The sequence below is a fragment of the Pleurodeles waltl genome, chromosome 12 (assembly GCF_031143425.1).
Source record: "Pleurodeles waltl isolate 20211129_DDA chromosome 12, aPleWal1.hap1.20221129, whole genome shotgun sequence".
In the NCBI taxonomy this organism is placed as follows: Eukaryota; Metazoa; Chordata; class Amphibia; order Caudata; family Salamandridae; genus Pleurodeles; species Pleurodeles waltl.
Window position 1 is genome coordinate 599,185,719 of NC_090451.1, and position 22,720 is coordinate 599,208,438.

The following is a 22,720-nucleotide window of genomic DNA, read 5'->3' on the forward strand; positions in this document are numbered from 1 at the left end:
TTCAAAAAATATTCATCCTAAGTAGGTGCAGCAAGTGCCGTATCGCTGTAGAAAGTCTTTCACCTAAGGTAGGTGCAGCGAGTGCCGTATCTCTGGACACGTGTTTCTGGCTTTCGGCCGTCATCAGCAGAGAGCGTATGTAACTGAAGGGGTCGCTTGAAATGCCGCCAAACGTCTTCACAGGTTTTTGTACCACTCAGTAGGCGCACAGGTGCATCGCCAGTGCTCGTCAGCAAGAGGCTCACGGGAGCCGTCATTTAGACATCCAAAAAGAAAAAGGGAGCACACTGCCTTGCATTCAAGCGGAAAATAGCCCCAAGGCATCATGGTAAATGCAGTCATTTAAATATAAATAGCGAGAATTTTTCAAAAAATATTCATCCTAAGTAGGTGCAGCAAGTGCCGTATCGCTGTAGAAAGTCTTTCACCTAAGGTAGGTGCAGCGAGTGCCGTATCTCTGGACACGTGTTTCTGGCTTTCGGCCGTCATCAGCAGAGAGCGTATGTAACTGAAGGGGTCGCTTGAAATGCCGCCAAACGTCTTCACAGGTTTTTGTACCACTCAGTAGGCGCACAGGTGCATCGCCAGTGCTCGTCAGCAAGAGGCTCACGGGAGCCGTCATTTAGACATCCAAAAAGAAAAAGGGAGCACACTGCCTTGCATTCAAGCGGAAAATAGCCCCAAGGCATCATGGTAAATGCAGTCATTTAAATATAAATAGCGAGAATTTTTCAAAAAATATTCATCCTAAGTAGGTGCAGCAAGTGCCGTATCGCTGTAGAAAGTCTTTCACCTAAGGTAGGTGCAGCGAGTGCCGTATCTCTGGACACGTGTTTCTGGCTTTCGGCCGTCATCAGCAGAGAGCGTATGTAACTGAAGGGGTCGCTTGAAATGCCGCCAAACGTCTTCACAGGTTTTTGTACCACTCAGTAGGCGCACAGGTGCATCGCCAGTGCTCGTCAGCAAGAGGCTCACGGGAGCCGTCATTTAGACATCCAAAAAGAAAAAGGGAGCACACTGCCTTGCATTCAAGCGGAAAATAGCCCCAAGGCATCATGGTAAATGCAGTCATTTAAATATAAATAGCGAGAATTTTTCAAAAAATATTCATCCTAAGTAGGTGCAGCAAGTGCCGTATCGCTGTAGAAAGTCTTTCACCTAAGGTAGGTGCAGCGAGTGCCGTATCTCTGGACACGTGTTTCTGGCTTTCGGCCGTCATCAGCAGAGAGCGTATGTAACTGAAGGGGTCGCTTGAAATGCCGCCAAACGTCTTCACAGGTTTTTGTACCACTCAGTAGGCGCACAGGTGCATCGCCAGTGCTCGTCAGCAAGAGGCTCACGGGAGCCGTCATTTAGACATCCAAAAAGAAAAAGGGAGCACACTGCCTTGCATTCAAGCGGAAAATAGCCCCAAGGCATCATGGTAAATGCAGTCATTTAAATATAAATAGCGAGAATTTTTCAAAAAATATTCATCCTAAGTAGGTGCAGCAAGTGCCGTATCGCTGTAGAAAGTCTTTCACCTAAGGTAGGTGCAGCGAGTGCCGTATCTCTGGACACGTGTTTCTGGCTTTCGGCCGTCATCAGCAGAGAGCGTATGTAACTGAAGGGGTCGCTTGAAATGCCGCCAAACGTCTTCACAGGTTTTTGTACCACTCAGTAGGCGCACAGGTGCATCGCCAGTGCTCGTCAGCAAGAGGCTCACGGGAGCCGTCATTTAGACATCCAAAAAGAAAAAGGGAGCACACTGCCTTGCATTCAAGCGGAAAATAGCCCCAAGGCATCATGGTAAATGCAGTCATTTAAATATAAATAGCGAGAATTTTTCAAAAAATATTCATCCTAAGTAGGTGCAGCAAGTGCCGTATCGCTGTAGAAAGTCTTTCACCTAAGGTAGGTGCAGCGAGTGCCGTATCTCTGGACACGTGTTTCTGGCTTTCGGCCGTCATCAGCAGAGAGCGTATGTAACTGAAGGGGTCGCTTGAAATGCCGCCAAACGTCTTCACAGGTTTTTGTACCACTCAGTAGGCGCACAGGTGCATCGCCAGTGCTCGTCAGCAAGAGGCTCACGGGAGCCGTCATTTAGACATCCAAAAAGAAAAAGGGAGCACACTGCCTTGCATTCAAGCGGAAAATAGCCCCAAGGCATCATGGTAAATGCAGTCATTTAAATATAAATAGCGAGAATTTTTCAAAAAATATTCATCCTAAGTAGGTGCAGCAAGTGCCGTATCGCTGTAGAAAGTCTTTCACCTAAGGTAGGTGCAGCGAGTGCCGTATCTCTGGACACGTGTTTCTGGCTTTCGGCCGTCATCAGCAGAGACCGTATGTAACTGAAGGGGTCGCTTGAAATGCCGCCAAACGTCTTCACAGGTTTTTGTACCACTCAGTAGGCGCACAGGTGCATCGCCAGTGCTCGTCAGCAAGAGGCTCACGGGAGCCGTCATTTAGACATCCAAAAAGAAAAAGGGAGCACACTGCCTTGCATTCAAGCGGAAAATAGCCCCAAGGCATCATGGTAAATGCAGTCATTTAAATATAAATAGCGAGAATTTTTCAAAAAATATTCATCCTAAGTAGGTGCAGCAAGTGCCGTATCGCTGTAGAAAGTCTTTCACCTAAGGTAGGTGCAGCGAGTGCCGTATCTCTGGACACGTGTTTCTGGCTTTCGGCCGTCATCAGCAGAGAGCGTATGTAACTGAAGGGGTCGCTTGAAATGCCGCCAAACGTCTTCACAGGTTTTTGTACCACTCAGTAGGCGCACAGGTGCATCGCCAGTGCTCGTCAGCAAGAGGCTCACGGGAGCCGTCATTTAGACATCCAAAAAGAAAAAGGGAGCACACTGCCTTGCATTCAAGCGGAAAATAGCCCCAAGGCATCATGGTAAATGCAGTCATTTAAATATAAATAGCGAGAATTTTTCAAAAAATATTCATCCTAAGTAGGTGCAGCAAGTGCCGTATCGCTGTAGAAAGTCTTTCACCTAAGGTAGGTGCAGCGAGTGCCGTATCTCTGGACACGTGTTTCTGGCTTTCGGCCGTCATCAGCAGAGAGCGTATGTAACTGAAGGGGTCGCTTGAAATGCCGCCAAACGTCTTCACAGGTTTTTGTACCACTCAGTAGGCGCACAGGTGCATCGCCAGTGCTCGTCAGCAAGAGGCTCACGGGAGCCGTCATTTAGACATCCAAAAAGAAAAAGGGAGCACACTGCCTTGCATTCAAGCGGAAAATAGCCCCAAGGCATCATGGTAAATGCAGTCATTTAAATATAAATAGCGAGAATTTTTCAAAAAATATTCATCCTAAGTAGGTGCAGCAAGTGCCGTATCGCTGTAGAAAGTCTTTCACCTAAGGTAGGTGCAGCGAGTGCCGTATCTCTGGACACGTGTTTCTGGCTTTCGGCCGTCATCAGCAGAGAGCGTATGTAACTGAAGGGGTCGCTTGAAATGCCGCCAAACGTCTTCACAGGTTTTTGTACCACTCAGTAGGCGCACAGGTGCATCGCCAGTGCTCGTCAGCAAGAGGCTCACGGGAGCCGTCATTTAGACATCCAAAAAGAAAAAGGGAGCACACTGCCTTGCATTCAAGCGGAAAATAGCCCCAAGGCATCATGGTAAATGCAGTCATTTAAATATAAATAGCGAGAATTTTTCAAAAAATATTCATCCTAAGTAGGTGCAGCAAGTGCCGTATCGCTGTAGAAAGTCTTTCACCTAAGGTAGGTGCAGCGAGTGCCGTATCTCTGGACACGTGTTTCTGGCTTTCGGCCGTCATCAGCAGAGAGCGTATGTAACTGAAGGGGTCGCTTGAAATGCCGCCAAACGTCTTCACAGGTTTTTGTACCACTCAGTAGGCGCACAGGTGCATCGCCAGTGCTCGTCAGCAAGAGGCTCACGGGAGCCGTCATTTAGACATCCAAAAAGAAAAAGGGAGCACACTGCCTTGCATTCAAGTGGAAAATAGCCCCAAGGCATCATGGTAAATGCAGTCATTTAAATATAAATAGCGAGAATTTTTCAAAAAATATTCATCCTAAGTAGGTGCAGCAAGTGCCGTATCGCTGTAGAAAGTCTTTCACCTAAGGTAGGTGCAGCGAGTGCCGTATCTCTGGACACGTGTTTCTGGCTTTCGGCCGTCATCAGCAGAGAGCGTATGTAACTGAAGGGGTCGCTTGAAATGCCGCCAAACGTCTTCACAGGTTTTTGTACCACTCAGTAGGCGCACAGGTGCATCGCCAGTGCTCGTCAGCAAGAGGCTCACGGGAGCCGTCATTTAGACATCCAAAAAGAAAAAGGGAGCACACTGCCTTGCATTCAAGCGGAAAATAGCCCCAAGGCATCATGGTAAATGCAGTCATTTAAATATAAATAGCGAGAATTTTTCAAAAAATATTCATCCTAAGTAGGTGCAGCAAGTGCCGTATCGCTGTAGAAAGTCTTTCACCTAAGGTAGGTGCAGCGAGTGCCGTATCTCTGGACACGTGTTTCTGGCTTTCGGCCGTCATCAGCAGAGAGCGTATGTAACTGAAGGGGTCGCTTGAAATGCCGCCAAACGTCTTCACAGGTTTTTGTACCACTCAGTAGGCGCACAGGTGCATCGCCAGTGCTCGTCAGCAAGAGGCTCACGGGAGCCGTCATTTAGACATCCAAAAAGAAAAAGGGAGCACACTGCCTTGCATTCAAGCGGAAAATAGCCCCAAGGCATCATGGTAAATGCAGTCATTTAAATATAAATAGCGAGAATTTTTCAAAAAATATTCATCCTAAGTAGGTGCAGCAAGTGCCGTATCGCTGTAGAAAGTCTTTCACCTAAGGTAGGTGCAGCGAGTGCCGTATCTCTGGACACGTGTTTCTGGCTTTCGGCCGTCATCAGCAGAGAGCGTATGTAACTGAAGGGGTCGCTTGAAATGCCGCCAAACGTCTTCACAGGTTTTTGTACCACTCAGTAGGCGCACAGGTGCATCGCCAGTGCTCGTCAGCAAGAGGCTCACGGGAGCCGTCATTTAGACATCCAAAAAGAAAAAGGGAGCACACTGCCTTGCATTCAAGCGGAAAATAGCCCCAAGGCATCATGGTAAATGCAGTCATTTAAATATAAATAGCGAGAATTTTTCAAAAAATATTCATCCTAAGTAGGTGCAGCAAGTGCCGTATCGCTGTAGAAAGTCTTTCACCTAAGGTAGGTGCAGCGAGTGCCGTATCTCTGGACACGTGTTTCTGGCTTTCGGCCGTCATCAGCAGAGAGCGTATGTAACTGAAGGGGTCGCTTGAAATGCCGCCAAACGTCTTCACAGGTTTTTGTACCACTCAGTAGGCGCACAGGTGCATCGCCAGTGCTCGTCAGCAAGAGGCTCACGGGAGCCGTCATTTAGACATCCAAAAAGAAAAAGGGAGCACACTGCCTTGCATTCAAGCGGAAAATAGCCCCAAGGCATCATGGTAAATGCAGTCATTTAAATATAAATAGCGAGAATTTTTCAAAAAATATTCATCCTAAGTAGGTGCAGCAAGTGCCGTATCGCTGTAGAAAGTCTTTCACCTAAGGTAGGTGCAGCGAGTGCCGTATCTCTGGACACGTGTTTCTGGCTTTCGGCCGTCATCAGCAGAGAGCGTATGTAACTGAAGGGGTCGCTTGAAATGCCGCCAAACGTCTTCACAGGTTTTTGTACCACTCAGTAGGCGCACAGGTGCATCGCCAGTGCTCGTCAGCAAGAGGCTCACGGGAGCCGTCATTTAGACATCCAAAAAGAAAAAGGGAGCACACTGCCTTGCATTCAAGCGGAAAATAGCCCCAAGGCATCATGGTAAATGCAGTCATTTAAATATAAATAGCGAGAATTTTTCAAAAAATATTCATCCTAAGTAGGTGCAGCAAGTGCCGTATCGCTGTAGAAAGTCTTTCACCTAAGGTAGGTGCAGCGAGTGCCGTATCTCTGGACACGTGTTTCTGGCTTTCGGCCGTCATCAGCAGAGAGCGTATGTAACTGAAGGGGTCGCTTGAAATGCCGCCAAACGTCTTCACAGGTTTTTGTACCACTCAGTAGGCGCACAGGTGCATCGCCAGTGCTCGTCAGCAAGAGGCTCACGGGAGCCGTCATTTAGACATCCAAAAAGAAAAAGGGAGCACACTGCCTTGCATTCAAGCGGAAAATAGCCCCAAGGCATCATGGTAAATGCAGTCATTTAAATATAAATAGCGAGAATTTTTCAAAAAATATTCATCCTAAGTAGGTGCAGCAAGTGCCGTATCGCTGTAGAAAGTCTTTCACCTAAGGTAGGTGCAGCGAGTGCCGTATCTCTGGACACGTGTTTCTGGCTTTCGCCCGTCATCAGCAGAGAGCGTATGTAACTGAAGGGGTCGCTTGAAATGCCGCCAAACGTCTTCACAGGTTTTTGTACCACTCAGTAGGCGCACAGGTGCATCGCCAGTGCTCGTCAGCAAGAGGCTCACGGGAGCCGTCATTTAGACATCCAAAAAGAAAAAGGGAGCACACTGCCTTGCATTCAAGCGGAAAATAGCCCCAAGGCATCATGGTAAATGCAGTCATTTAAATATAAATAGCGAGAATTTTTCAAAAAATATTCATCCTAAGTAGGTGCAGCAAGTGCCGTATCGCTGTAGAAAGTCTTTCACCTAAGGTAGGTGCAGCGAGTGCCGTATCTCTGGACACGTGTTTCTGGCTTTCGGCCGTCATCAGCAGAGAGCGTATGTAACTGAAGGGGTCGCTTGAAATGCCGCCAAACGTCTTCACAGGTTTTTGTACCACTCAGTAGGCGCACAGGTGCATCGCCAGTGCTCGTCAGCAAGAGGCTCACGGGAGCCGTCATTTAGACATCCAAAAAGAAAAAGGGAGCACACTGCCTTGCATTCAAGCGGAAAATAGCCCCAAGGCATCATGGTAAATGCAGTCATTTAAATATAAATAGCGAGAATTTTTCAAAAAATATTCATCCTAAGTAGGTGCAGCAAGTGCCGTATCGCTGTAGAAAGTCTTTCACCTAAGGTAGGTGCAGCGAGTGCCGTATCTCTGGACACGTGTTTCTGGCTTTCGGCCGTCATCAGCAGAGAGCGTATGTAACTGAAGGGGTCGCTTGAAATGCCGCCAAACGTCTTCACAGGTTTTTGTACCACTCAGTAGGCGCACAGGTGCATCGCCAGTGCTCGTCAGCAAGAGGCTCACGGGAGCCGTCATTTAGACATCCAAAAAGAAAAAGGGAGCACACTGCCTTGCATTCAAGCGGAAAATAGCCCCAAGGCATCATGGTAAATGCAGTCATTTAAATATAAATAGCGAGAATTTTTCAAAAAATATTCATCCTAAGTAGGTGCAGCAAGTGCCGTATCGCTGTAGAAAGTCTTTCACCTAAGGTAGGTGCAGCGAGTGCCGTATCTCTGGACACGTGTTTCTGGCTTTCGGCCGTCATCAGCAGAGAGCGTATGTAACTGAAGGGGTCGCTTGAAATGCCGCCAAACGTCTTCACAGGTTTTTGTACCACTCAGTAGGCGCACAGGTGCATCGCCAGTGCTCGTCAGCAAGAGGCTCACGGGAGCCGTCATTTAGACATCCAAAAAGAAAAAGGGAGCACACTGCCTTGCATTCAAGCGGAAAATAGCCCCAAGGCATCATGGTAAATGCAGTCATTTAAATATAAATAGCGAGAATTTTTCAAAAAATATTCATCCTAAGTAGGTGCAGCAAGTGCCGTATCGCTGTAGAAAGTCTTTCACCTAAGGTAGGTGCAGCGAGTGCCGTATCTCTGGACACGTGTTTCTGGCTTTCGGCCGTCATCAGCAGAGAGCGTATGTAACTGAAGGGGTCGCTTGAAATGCCGCCAAACGTCTTCACAGGTTTTTGTACCACTCAGTAGGCGCACAGGTGCATCGCCAGTGCTCGTCAGCAAGAGGCTCACGGGAGCCGTCATTTAGACATCCAAAAAGAAAAAGGGAGCACACTGCCTTGCATTCAAGCGGAAAATAGCCCCAAGGCATCATGGTAAATGCAGTCATTTAAATATAAATAGCGAGAATTTTTCAAAAAATATTCATCCTAAGTAGGTGCAGCAAGTGCCGTATCGCTGTAGAAAGTCTTTCACCTAAGGTAGGTGCAGCGAGTGCCGTATCTCTGGACACGTGTTTCTGGCTTTCGGCCGTCATCAGCAGAGAGCGTATGTAACTGAAGGGGTCGCTTGAAATGCCGCCAAACGTCTTCACAGGTTTTTGTACCACTCAGTAGGCGCACAGGTGCATCGCCAGTGCTCGTCAGCAAGAGGCTCACGGGAGCCGTCATTTAGACATCCAAAAAGAAAAAGGGAGCACACTGCCTTGCATTCAAGCGGAAAATAGCCCCAAGGCATCATGGTAAATGCAGTCATTTAAATATAAATAGCGAGAATTTTTCAAAAAATATTCATCCTAAGTAGGTGCAGCAAGTGCCGTATCGCTGTAGAAAGTCTTTCACCTAAGGTAGGTGCAGCGAGTGCCGTATCTCTGGACACGTGTTTCTGGCTTTCGGCCGTCATCAGCAGAGAGCGTATGTAACTGAAGGGGTCGCTTGAAATGCCGCCAAACGTCTTCACAGGTTTTTGTACCACTCAGTAGGCGCACAGGTGCATCGCCAGTGCTCGTCAGCAAGAGGCTCACGGGAGCCGTCATTTAGACATCCAAAAAGAAAAAGGGAGCACACTGCCTTGCATTCAAGCGGAAAATAGCCCCAAGGCATCATGGTAAATGCAGTCATTTAAATATAAATAGCGAGAATTTTTCAAAAAATATTCATCCTAAGTAGGTGCAGCAAGTGCCGTATCGCTGTAGAAAGTCTTTCACCTAAGGTAGGTGCAGCGAGTGCCGTATCTCTGGACACGTGTTTCTGGCTTTCGGCCGTCATCAGCAGAGAGCGTATGTAACTGAAGGGGTCGCTTGAAATGCCGCCAAACGTCTTCACAGGTTTTTGTACCACTCAGTAGGCGCACAGGTGCATCGCCAGTGCTCGTCAGCAAGAGGCTCACGGGAGCCGTCATTTAGACATCCAAAAAGAAAAAGGGAGCACACTGCCTTGCATTCAAGCGGAAAATAGCCCCAAGGCATCATGGTAAATGCAGTCATTTAAATATAAATAGCGAGAATTTTTCAAAAAATATTCATCCTAAGTAGGTGCAGCAAGTGCCGTATCGCTGTAGAAAGTCTTTCACCTAAGGTAGGTGCAGCGAGTGCCGTATCTCTGGACACGTGTTTCTGGCTTTCGGCCGTCATCAGCAGAGAGCGTATGTAACTGAAGGGGTCGCTTGAAATGCCGCCAAACGTCTTCACAGGTTTTTGTACCACTCAGTAGGCGCACAGGTACATCGCCAGTGCTCGTCAGCAAGAGGCTCACGGGAGCCGTCATTTAGACATCCAAAAAGAAAAAGGGAGCACACTGCCTTGCATTCAAGCGGAAAATAGCCCCAAGGCATCATGGTAAATGCAGTCATTTAAATATAAATAGCGAGAATTTTTCAAAAAATATTCATCCTAAGTAGGTGCAGCAAGTGCCGTATCGCTGTAGAAAGTCTTTCACCTAAGGTAGGTGCAGCGAGTGCCGTATCTCTGGACACGTGTTTCTGGCTTTCGGCCGTCATCAGCAGAGAGCGTATGTAACTGAAGGGGTCGCTTGAAATGCCGCCAAACGTCTTCACAGGTTTTTGTACCACTCAGTAGGCGCACAGGTGCATCGCCAGTGCTCGTCAGCAAGAGGCTCACGGGAGCCGTCATTTAGACATCCAAAAAGAAAAAGGGAGCACACTGCCTTGCATTCAAGCGGAAAATAGCCCCAAGGCATCATGGTAAATGCAGTCATTTAAATATAAATAGCGAGAATTTTTCAAAAAATATTCATCCTAAGTAGGTGCAGCAAGTGCCGTATCGCTGTAGAAAGTCTTTCACCTAAGGTAGGTGCAGCGAGTGCCGTATCTCTGGACACGTGTTTCTGGCTTTCGGCCGTCATCAGCAGAGAGCGTATGTAACTGAAGGGGTCGCTTGAAATGCCGCCAAACGTCTTCACAGGTTTTTGTACCACTCAGTAGGCGCACAGGTGCATCGCCAGTGCTCGTCAGCAAGAGGCTCACGGGAGCCGTCATTTAGACATCCAAAAAGAAAAAGGGAGCACACTGCCTTGCATTCAAGCGGAAAATAGCCCCAAGGCATCATGGTAAATGCAGTCATTTAAATATAAATAGCGAGAATTTTTCAAAAAATATTCATCCTAAGTAGGTGCAGCAAGTGCCGTATCGCTGTAGAAAGTCTTTCACCTAAGGTAGGTGCAGCGAGTGCCGTATCTCTGGACACGTGTTTCTGGCTTTCGGCCGTCATCAGCAGAGAGCGTATGTAACTGAAGATAAACAGCACTTGCTGCGCCTACAGAGGTGAAAGACTTTATTACTTTCGGAATGGACTACGAATTCGACTGCATTTACCATGATGCATTGGGGTTGGACTTTGTTGCTGGAGTGTAGGCAGTGTGCTCCCTTTCTTTGTAATTTTGTCTTTGGACGGCTCCCTTGAGCCACGGCTGACGAGCCTTGGGAGGCACCTGTGCGTCATGAGAGGTACATAAACCTGAGAAAACATTTGGCGGCATTTCAAGCAAGCCCCTATACCATGCTGCTCCCTGCTGATGATGGGCTAAACCCAGAAACACGTGTACAGGGATAAACAGCACTTGCTGCGCCTACAGAGGTGAAAGACTTTATTACTTTCGGAATGGACTACGAATTCGACTGCATTTACCATGATGCATTGGGGTTGGACTTTGTTGCTGGAGTGTAGGCAGTGTGCTCCCTTTCTTTGTAATTTTGTCTTTGGACGGCTCCCTTGAGCCACGGCTGACGAGCCTTGGGAGGCACCTGTGCGTCATGAGAGGTACATAAACCTGAGAAAACATTTGGCGGCATTTCAAGCAAGCCCCTATACCATGCTGCTCCCTGCTGATGATGGGCTAAACCCAGAAACACGTGTACAGGGATAAACAGCACTTGCTGCGCCTACAGAGGTGAAAGACTTTATTACTTTCGGAATGGACTACGAATTCGACTGCATTTACCATGATGCATTGGGGTTGGACTTTGTTGCTGGAGTGTAGGCAGTGTGCTCCCTTTCTTTGTAATTTTGTCTTTGGACGGCTCCCTTGAGCCACGGCTGACGAGCCTTGGGAGGCACCTGTGCGTCATGAGAGGTACATAAACCTGAGAAAACATTTGGCGGCATTTCAAGCAAGCCCCTATACCATGCTGCTCCCTGCTGATGATGGGCTAAACCCAGAAACACGTGTACAGGGATAAACAGCACTTGCTGCGCCTACAGAGGTGAAAGACTTTATTACTTTCGGAATGGACTACGAATTCGACTGCATTTACCATGATGCATTGGGGTTGGACTTTGTTGCTGGAGTGTAGGCAGTGTGCTCCCTTTCTTTGTAATTTTGTCTTTGGACGGCTCCCTTGAGCCACGGCTGACGAGCCTTGGGAGGCACCTGTGCGTCATGAGAGGTACATAAACCTGAGAAAACATTTGGCGGCATTTCAAGCAAGCCCCTATACCATGCTGCTCCCTGCTGATGATGGGCTAAACCCAGAAACACGTGTACAGGGATAAACAGCACTTGCTGCGCCTACAGAGGTGAAAGACTTTATTACTTTCGGAATGGACTACGAATTCGACTGCATTTACCATGATGCATTGGGGTTGGACTTTGTTGCTGGAGTGTAGGCAGTGTGCTCCCTTTCTTTGTAATTTTGTCTTTGGACGGCTCCCTTGAGCCACGGCTGACGAGCCTTGGGAGGCACCTGTGCGTCATGAGAGGTACATAAACCTGAGAAAACATTTGGCGGCATTTCAAGCAAGCCCCTATACCATGCTGCTCCCTGCTGATGATGGGCTAAACCCAGAAACACGTGTACAGGGATAAACAGCACTTGCTGCGCCTACAGAGGTGAAAGACTTTATTACTTTCGGAATGGACTACGAATTCGACTGCATTTACCATGATGCATTGGGGTTGGACTTTGTTGCTGGAGTGTAGGCAGTGTGCTCCCTTTCTTTGTAATTTTGTCTTTGGACGGCTCCCTTGAGCCACGGCTGACGAGCCTTGGGAGGCACCTGTGCGTCATGAGAGGTACATAAACCTGAGAAAACATTTGGCGGCATTTCAAGCAAGCCCCTATACCATGCTGCTCCCTGCTGATGATGGGCTAAACCCAGAAACACGTGTACAGGGATAAACAGCACTTGCTGCGCCTACAGAGGTGAAAGACTTTATTACTTTCGGAATGGACTACGAATTCGACTGCATTTACCATGATGCATTGGGGTTGGACTTTGTTGCTGGAGTGTAGGCAGTGTGCTCCCTTTCTTTGTAATTTTGTCTTTGGACGGCTCCCTTGAGCCACGTCTGACGAGCCTTGGGAGGCACCTGTGCGTCATGAGAGGTACATAAACCTGAGAAAACATTTGGCGGCATTTCAAGCAAGCCCCTATACCATGCTGCTCCCTGCTGATGATGGGCTAAACCCAGAAACACGTGTACAGGGATAAACAGCACTTGCTGCGCCTACAGAGGTGAAAGACTTTATTACTTTCGGAATGGACTACGAATTCGACTGCATTTACCATGATGCATTGGGGTTGGACTTTGTTGCTGGAGTGTAGGCAGTGTGCTCCCTTTCTTTGTAATTTTGTCTTTGGACGGCTCCCTTGAGCCACGGCTGACGAGCCTTGGGAGGCACCTGTGCGTCATGAGAGGTACATAAACCTGAGAAAACATTTGGCGGCATTTCAAGCAAGCCCCTATACCATGCTGCTCCCTGCTGATGATGGGCTAAACCCAGAAACACGTGTACAGGGATAAACAGCACTTGCTGCGCCTACAGAGGTGAAAGACTTTATTACTTTCGGAATGGACTACGAATTCGACTGCATTTACCATGATGCATTGGGGTTGGACTTTGTTGCTGGAGTGTAGGCAGTGTGCTCCCTTTCTTTGTAATTTTGTCTTTGGACGGCTCCCTTGAGCCACGGCTGACGAGCCTTGGGAGGCACCTGTGCGTCATGAGAGGTACATAAACCTGAGAAAACATTTGGCAGCATTTCAAGCAAGCCCCTATACCATGCTGCTCCCTGCTGATGATGGGCTAAACCCAGAAACACGTATACAGGGATAAACAGCACTTGCTGCGCCTACAGAGGTGAAAGACTTTATTACTTTCGGAATGGACTACGAATTCGACTGCATTTACCATGATGCATTGGGGTTGGACTTTGTTGCTGGAGTGTAGGCAGTGTGCTCCCTTTCTTTGTAATTTTGTCTTTGGACGGCTCCCTTGAGCCACGGCTGACGAGCCTTGGGAGGCACCTGTGCGTCATGAGAGGTACATAAACCTGAGAAAACATTTGGCGGCATTTCAAGCAAGCCCCTATACCATGCTGCTCCCTGCTGATGATGGGCTAAACCCAGAAACACGTGTACAGGGATAAACAGCACTTGCTGCGCCTACAGAGGTGAAAGACTTTATTACTTTCGGAATGGACTACGAATTCGACTGCATTTACCATGATGCATTGGGGTTGGACTTTGTTGCTGGAGTGTAGGCAGTGTGCTCCCTTTCTTTGTAATTTTGTCTTTGGACGGCTCCCTTGAGCCACGGCTGACGAGCCTTGGGAGGCACCTGTGCGTCATGAGAGGTACATAAACCTGAGAAAACATTTGGCGGCATTTCAAGCAAGCCCCTATACCATGCTGCTCCCTGCTGATGATGGGCTAAACCCAGAAACACGTGTACAGGGATAAACAGCACTTGCTGCGCCTACAGAGGTGAAAGACTTTATTACTTTCGGAATGGACTACGAATTCGACTGCATTTACCATGATGCATTGGGGTTGGACTTTGTTGCTGGAGTGTAGGCAGTGTGCTCCCTTTCTTTGTAATTTTGTCTTTGGACGGCTCCCTTGAGCCACGGCTGACGAGCCTTGGGAGGCACCTGTGCGTCATGAGAGGTACATAAACCTGAGAAAACATTTGGCGGCATTTCAAGCAAGCCCCTATACCATGCTGCTCCCTGCTGATGATGGGCTAAACCCAGAAACACGTGTACAGGGATAAACAGCACTTGCTGCGCCTACAGAGGTGAAAGACTTTATTACTTTCGGAATGGACTACGAATTCGACTGCATTTACCATGATGCATTGGGGTTGGACTTTGTTGCTGGAGTGTAGGCAGTGTGCTCCCTTTCTTTGTAATTTTGTCTTTGGACGGCTCCCTTGAGCCACGGCTGACGAGCCTTGGGAGGCACCTGTGCGTCATGAGAGGTACATAAACCTGAGAAAACATTTGGCGGCATTTCAAGCAAGCCCCTATACCATGCTGCTCCCTGCTGATGATGGGCTAAACCCAGAAACACGTGTACAGGGATAAACAGCACTTGCTGCGCCTACAGAGGTGAAAGACTTTATTACTTTCGGAATGGACTACGAATTCGACTGCATTTACCATGATGCATTGGGGTTGGACTTTGTTGCTGGAGTGTAGGCAGTGTGCTCCCTTTCTTTGTAATTTTGTCTTTGGACGGCTCCCTTGAGCCACGGCTGACGAGCCTTGGGAGGCACCTGTGCGTCATGAGAGGTACATAAACCTGAGAAAACATTTGGCGGCATTTCAAGCAAGCCCCTATACCATGCTGCTCCCTGCTGATGATGGGCTAAACCCAGAAACACGTGTACAGGGATAAACAGCACTTGCTGCGCCTACAGAGGTGAAAGACTTTATTACTTTCGGAATGGACTACGAATTCGACTGCATTTACCATGATGCATTGGGGTTGGACTTTGTTGCTGGAGTGTAGGCAGTGTGCTCCCTTTCTTTGTAACCATTAGGTAGTTATTGTTAGGACCACGTTTCCGCTGTAAAAGTTTTTTTTGGTTTGTTATTAACTTTGTTACCGTTTGACATAACTTCACAAACCTTTCCAAAAAAGGTTCATCCACCACAACTCCTTCATGAAAAGCGTTGGGGTGCTCCATCTACGGGGAAGGAGGGGAGATACAAAATTTGTTTTCCAGTGTAATCTTCCATAGAAAAATAAGGTACAGCTGAAATGGCTGAACCGAATTTCTGGGTCCAGAAAGCATGCTTTTTGTGATTTGATGTGAATTCCTTTAATAGGTTTTGAGATATTAGGATTCAAAATGTATGTAATGCTATTCTAAATAAATATAAGCACTAGACACTAAGCTTGGCTTGGCCATGAGTTCAGCAATGTATTGTTTGATTTTTCTAGACCGGCCTGGGGTTTTTCACAGAGACGTCATTGACCAGATTCATGAAAAGATGGCTCTCACTCTACAGTGCTACATTCAGCAAAGACACCCGGGTCCCGAAGGCAGGTAAGAAATAGTGATGCCACAGCCATGAACATTGACTGTGTGACAGTCACACTGTGCAATTTATTGGACTCAGAGATTCAGAAAAAGAATGACTTCTAGAGGGAATTTTAGTTCAAGAATTCACAAGAGGGCAAAGTGAAAATGGAATTATGAGACACCAAGTCTTGGTGAAAAGGTAAAGGCTTAATATGGCCACTAGAAAGACTAATGGTCAGGTGACAGAGTTGCACAAACCATGTTATCACGATTGACAGGAAAACTGGCCACAATAAAAGAATGTTAGTTCAGGATTTGACAAGAGGCACAAGAGGGTGAAGACAGAATGGAACACTTAGATTATGTTAATAGGTAGATGGTTAACATGGCTACTAGGAAGACAGATGGTCAGGAGACTGGAAGTGCACCTACCAGGTTATCAGCAGTTGAACTAGGAATAAGGTATAACATAATCCCTGGCATTATAGAACAGCAATGGCAGAGTGATTGCAAGTGGCTAAGTTTAATTCATGCATTCCATCCATCACTTTTTTGTACATTTTAGGGTGTCACCCTAAGTGGGATGGGTGTGCCAAGATGTGGGTCCCATGCAGACTGTCACTGGAATCAAACTATACCTGGCTGATGAGCCCTAACTAGGGCGAACCTTGTCTGGGATGCTTGTGTTCAGGTTCAGAAATGAACAGTCAGACTGGACTGTTTTTATTGGAGCAGGATCAGAACTGATTTACATATGACTAGATTCAAAATGAGTTTGCATGGTGTGGAAATAACAATGGACTGGGATGCAACCCGCGTGATTACCAAAGGCTGAAATTATTTCAAACATTCCATCGATCACATATTTGATACTTCAATGTAGCTAGAGAGCATAGCAATGAGAGTGACTGCGTAAAACTAACAGCAGCAACACTGTCCCTGATTGCAGAGTGAAGCACTAGGATTGACTGCACGATGCTGTCAGCAGCATTGCCATTTTGGGTATGACAGCGGCACTGTGACTGGATGCGTACAGCTAAAGGCACCTCCCACATCCCAATACTGCGCTGCTTAATCTATTGGCCCACAGCCAGCGAAAAACTAGCAATGAAGGAGATAAATACAATTATTATTGTCCTGCAGTGGAAGAGATTGCTTCCTGACCGTTGAAGACAGTAGATGCAGTGGTATCAGAAAGCAATTTAGGGTAGCAGTGCTTCATCTGGCTGCTCCTAATTAACATCAATTCTTATGATACAGGCTTATAATCTTGCTATTTTAATGTTGTACATTTCAGAAACAACAATTACGAGAAGTGTTTAACAACTCCCATTTTAATTCGTCCACAAAGGAGGGCTGTTTGTACTTAAAATTAAACTTGGATTATTGTTTCTATATTCCTATCAAAAGATTAGTTAAACCAATCTAAACATGACCTTAATTACCTTGTACCTTACACATTACTTCCAAACCACTCACAATCGTCTCACGACATAATCATTTATCGACCTGAAATTCTGTCTTGGTTTAAGGTCAGTGAGTGTGGCTGAGATACATTCATGAAGACGGGGAGAAGGTGCTCAGTAAAATACTTTCAGCCCCTCTCGAAGGTTGAGTGGACCAGGATTCAGCATTTAGCAAGGGTTGTTCTCGGCTCCGTGATGCTTTTGTACAAGCTTACGTGGCATGCTGTGCTGTATTCGTCAGTTCTAGGCCCTTGGTCTGTTGTTACATAGACTATAGAACGGCATTTGAATGGGTGAGTGGTAGTTGTGGACTGAGCTCGCAGACTGGAGAGTCCTGACGGGTTTGTTAAACCTGTTAATAGAGTCCCATAGGGAATCGTCAATCGTGGGTGCTGAGTAGAAAATGATAAACTCTCTGCCGATGTTTCCATGATCTCGCTCATCATACTGTGGTATTGGGTGAATATGAAAAAAAAAATATTTTAGACAAACCTGTTCCTCCTCACCCTTTCACATCCCAGTCATAGCATAAAGCATTGCGCCTCCCCCAGACAGACTACCCAATAAACATTACTAAAGAAGTAATTTTTCCTTCTTGTTATAAAACCTTTATTCTCTTTCTATTGTTCTACTTGCCACCTTCCCTCTAAGGCCTCCCTTCCTCCCTAGAGCATCATCTTCACAGACCGCACTCCTCTCCAGCCCACAGTATCGAAGGTTCAGTTTAATACTCATGGTCGGTCCTTGTTTTTTCTTCGGATCACCCTGTCCAACTCTCTCACCCATCATCAGGAACTGTGCTGTTCCCTCCTTAGTTACCCTCTCTCAAAATGTCTCCATTCACCGCAGGTTCCTTTTTCTTATTCGTATGGGTCCTCTTGCTGCTGATCCCTTCGTTTCTTCACCTCTGGTTTTGTGTACACCATGGATACAGTATGTGTAGAGGCTGCCCCCGTTACTCTGCTGTTTTATTTACCAGATGCATGTGTTTGCATAATTATAAAGCACCTGCATCAAAGTTTAATGACTCTTCAGAGCTGTCTGTGTCCTGTGGGCTGGAAGGATGGTACGATTATACTGAACTCTTATCATGATTGTTGTTTTCTCTCGATTCCTTTTGTTTCCCACCTACGTTTTTCAGTCCACCCACTTTGAGCTGCCACTTTGTAGGTCCTTCCAAGGTCTTTTAGACTCAGAAGTGGTAAAGATCTGCAGTGCAGCTAAATGCTTGGAAAATAAGCACTAACGAAGCATGCAGGGCAAAGTGAAAAGTGAAGTGTCCAACAAGTAGCATTAATATGTGACTTCAAGCTCAGTTAACATGTTAGCACGCAAATCTTGAAGTCCTGTCACTACCCTTTCTCCATTCACTCTAAAAAGTCAGTTTTCCTTTGAGAGAGCTGTAGCTAAGGGGCTGCACCAGATGTCTTGGGCGTCAGTCCATGAAATATGATTGGCCGTCCCACTGTGCTAATTGTCATTAATGCCTTTTAAATTGTTATAATTCAGAGAGGCATGCATCTTGGGCTCTCCTTGTGCCTGTCAGAACCTTTTATAGGACCCGGGTCACCTACTTAATGAAGGGCCACTCCCTGACTTTCCATTATCTGGAGCAACTCCTTCACAAAGAAAACACCTTCTAGGGAAACATGTAGAAGCAACTCCAGCAGATTGCACCAGCTAATAGAGGCTGGCTTTACCTCTTTGATTTCAAAAGAAAATATCACAAAAACAGAAAAGACACGCTTATATGATATATGTGGAGATTTTGCAGAAGAAAGTGTGACTGTGAAAAGTGCGGGGGACTGCGGCAATCAGTCCCAGCTGCCCCTTCCTTGTGATGGCCCTTAGCCTAGGCAAAATTAGGAAAATGCGAGCCCCCCGGTAATCTGCATATGACCTGATGTCACGAAAAGTGGTATCATAGTCCCATCGCATGAATTGACACTTGATCTTTCATTCTCTTTGTTGTAATTGAAGCAACTTTACAAGTGCTAAATTCCCTTTAGTTTGGCATCAATGAGATGGATGAAAACATCAATAAATAAAAACCTAATTAAAATAAATATCTATATGCTATTGCTCTATTAAGAGGATAAACATTTCATTCATTTTACTGGATTGTAAAGTTACCCCAGGCTCTGGCCCTTGGGTTGACACGTGGAAAGTGGATTTCCTTTGGGAATCCAAACAGTCGGGGATTGCAACCAGTAGTTTGGTCACCTACAACACTCCACTGACTGCCAGTGGATGTCTTCACCTAGTGTACATTGTCATGAAAGAGACCGATCTCAGTTTGACGAAATACGAAAGCAGAGAATTCTGATCTAATGATCCCCTACTGCCCTCTTTTTTGCTGTGAATTCCCAAGATGTGCGAAAAATATGTTGAAAATACTGACAATGTGCATAAGAAATGCACTGGCCTCCATATCAAATTCCCGCTATTGTATAAAAAGGTTTGAAAAAAGAATGATGGGAAACAGTAAAAGTGGTTGTAGTAAGTAGCCTGTTGGTACGTCCACTGTTGTAGCTAGTGTTCTCTATCCAACGTGGTAGACTGTTTTCCGTTGCCACAGCATTGTGTACAAGAAGAGGAAGTAGAAGACGGGGGCACAGGAAGATGACACTGTTAAACAACTAAGTAAGGGGGCGTGGCTGACGGGACGCGCTCTCAGTGTGCTCCCACTATCCCTGCCTAATCCTGCAGTGATCCTGGGGTGCCTACGGTCACAGGTCGTCGTCCCCACAGCAGGAGAAGGTGCCTGGACCTCGTAGACACCCTCAGGACCCATTTTGGGAAATCTGGCCCTAGGATCTGGGGCTGAGCAGATCAGGCAGAGTGTGCCGGGCCGCTGGTGGAGGGAGGGAGCGAGTGTGCGGGCGTGCCGTGGTCGAGCAGGCGTAAGGGGCGGGTGGCCTTGCAGTGGAGGGATTCCGGACCTCCTGGTGCTGTTGGCTTGTGGCTCCGCTGCATGGGTGGACACAATCGCCAAGTTGGTGCGGCCCGCTGCTGGATTGGGCTCGCGCGCTTGAGGAGGGCCCTGGCTGGGCCTGCTTGTCAGCTCCGGTGGACGGTGAGGAGCGAGGGGCTGGTGATGGGATTAGATCGGCTGCATGGGGGTAGTGGAGGAGCAGCTTGAAGCTGCTGAACAGACTGTGGTGCTGCCTGCCCGGTTAGGCTGCGGACCTCTAGGCAGTAGATTGGCTGGCTGATGTAGCATTCGTGGCCCAGTTGTGGGCCTGTCCAGTAAGGAAGTATTGGACTCGCTGCTTGGGCCTCCAGGGGGAGAACGAACTCATTGGCCCCGGGGCTGCTTGTCTGCTATAAAAAAGCACCATGTAGCTGGCGTGGGGCGCAGCCTAGCAACAACTCCTGCTACTCCGAGTGGTGTTGCACCTTTCAGGTAGTCTGCTTCCCATCTGGGTTACTTGTGGTGCGGACGCTGCATGGTCTCCTGCTGGCGGCGCCACCAGCAGTCGGCGGCATCGCAGGGGAATATTATTGAACAATACACCACACCGGTGGCCCTGCCACAGCTGCAGACACGATCTGGAGGGCCCAAGGATGCTCTGAGTGCACCCTGGACCAATGGGGAGCCTTGGCGGGTGGAACTTCTTGCAGCTATATAGGGCTCCCGGATAGCCCTCAAGGAAAAGATAGAGGCGGTGGAGGTCAGTCTCCTGCGGGCGGATCTCAGGAAGGTCTCTGAGAAGGTCATGGTAGTGGAGGGTTCCATAGTGGAGCTGCAGACCGAGGTGGGCTCTCTGCGCATACAGATGGTGCAGGTTAATTCCATGGTTGGAAGCCAGATCGGAGGATGCACAGGGCAGGTCCCGCCGGAAAAATAATATCCGCTTGCTGGGGTTCCCGGAACTTGCGGAGGGAGCCATGGTGGAAGGCTTTGTGGAGAGTTGGATCAAGGATGTGTTGCAGCCAGTTGGATTGTCCAGGGTGTTCGTAGTGGAGCGAGCTTACAGGGCCCTGGTGGCGCCCGAGGGCTATTATTGCCCGACTACTGAATTACAAGGACAGAGACTGTATCCTGCGGGCAGCTTGTAAGTCTGAGAGAGCGGTCTTTGAGAACTGTAAAATCTCCATTTATCCTGACTATACAAACAAGGTTCAGGCCTCTAGAAAGGGATTTATGGAGGTGAAAGCCAAGATCCGTGCCATGAACGTCAGATACAAGTTGCTGTACCCGGCACGTCAGAAGGTGATATCTGGGGGGAAATCCCACTTTTTTGATTGACCGGAGGAGGTTTGGAGATGGCTGGAGATGTGGGACAAAGTTGCTCCTGGTAGGCTGGAGAGGACCGGCTAGACCGTTCATTGCCCTTCGGGTGCGGCTAGCCCAGATTTAAGAATTTGCGGGGAGAGACAGCTGGAGGGCACCGCAGACCAGGTGATAGACATTGCTGCCTCCAGTAGAGTTGAGATTCAGCAAGATGAGACAATGGCTGTAGTAACTCCTGGTCTGGCTGATGGATCAATTGGAACAATGGTTCAAGGTGCAGAGATGTTCCCTGTAGATACTTGACCTGGTTGCTTGTATTGGATTGCCAATGCCATGCTCTATTGATAGGGGGCATAGGACCCCACAGGAGGCTCCTGGAATGAATGTTGGGGGTGCTGAAATAAGGGGGGCACTATTAGAGTTTAAATTTGCATATAAGTTGTACAATGGGGGGTGACAAGCTGTTTACTGATTCCTATTAATAGGTACTCGAATACAAGAATATTGCAGTCGGGGTGGGGGTGGTTACTCCACAGTTGTGGTAGGACCTAGTAGCTGAGGAGTTGGGGATTAGGCTGTTGTCCTGGCAGCGATCACACATATGAATCTACAGTATGGTTTGATGTGTTTGATTTATTGTTCATCAGGGGTGGGTAATGGGGAGTTTGGTTGTTTGGTTGGTCAGGTGTGCAAATGTTTGCAGTTTACATTAGCAGTGCATGTGGGTGTGCAGGAGATGGAATGGGCTCTCACCCTGCTTTATCTCTCTATCAGGGAGGAGAGGGATGGAGGGCAAGTGGGACGGAAGGTGAAACCTTTTTTGGTATGGGACGACAGATTAATATACTGACGTGGAACATCAGGGGGCTGAAGAATTACAATACACGGTATAGGGTGCATTCCTTTTTGAAGCATCATAAGGTTCATATTGCCTGTCTCCAGGGAGCAAGAACTTACTCAGTGGGAGGACAAGTTGGTGGATTTGCAGGGTCAGACACCACTTACACAGGAGACTGAGAGAGAACAGCTCCGGCTGTACACAATGGTGAACAACTGTTGGGACACATTAAGAAAGGTAACACTTAGAGCATATAGACAGCATTTGCATAGGGAGGGGGACAAATCAGGCAAATTATTGTTGTGGATCCTAAAACGAGAAGTGGAGAATCCCCCCATATTGTACATTAGGAATGCCAAAGATGAGACGATTACCAAGCGCAAGGATATACGTCAGGTATTGGTAGAGCATCTGCAGCGAGTATCAAGGGCTGGTGCGGTAGTCCTAGGTGATGAGTTGGTGGGGTTTCGATAGCTCATGCAGCTTCCGGGCTTGGAACCGGAGTGTAGGGAGGCTCTTGAGAATGCAATAACAGTTGAGGAAGTGAGTGAGGTGGTGGAGGCAATGATGAAATCTAGGTCGCTGGGGGGTGACGGGTTCCTGATTGAGCTATATCAAGTGTTTCCCCCTCTCCTGCGGGAGAAATTGTTGGTGGTGTTTGAAGAGACGCAACAGTGTGGCATCCTGCTAGAAACCATGTGCCAAAGCATTGTCTGTTTGATGCTTAAACCTGGGGAGGATCCTGGTGATCCCCCCTCTTACCACCCGCTTACTATGTTGAATAGTGATGTGA

General features: G+C 47.6%; 1 protein-coding gene across 2 annotated transcripts in view; it reads left to right on the top strand.

Annotated features, from left to right (window-relative positions):
• The window catches only part of NR1I3 (nuclear receptor subfamily 1 group I member 3), a 493,273-nt gene that overhangs the window by 351,948 nt on the left and 118,605 nt on the right, over positions 1-22,720 (top strand). For both annotated transcript variants that reach the window (XM_069217814.1, XM_069217815.1), the window contains one exon: positions 15,305-15,410. In XM_069217814.1, the coding sequence (XP_069073915.1) occupies positions 15,305-15,410 (106 nt within the window). The remainder of the gene's footprint in view (positions 1-15,304; positions 15,411-22,720) is intronic.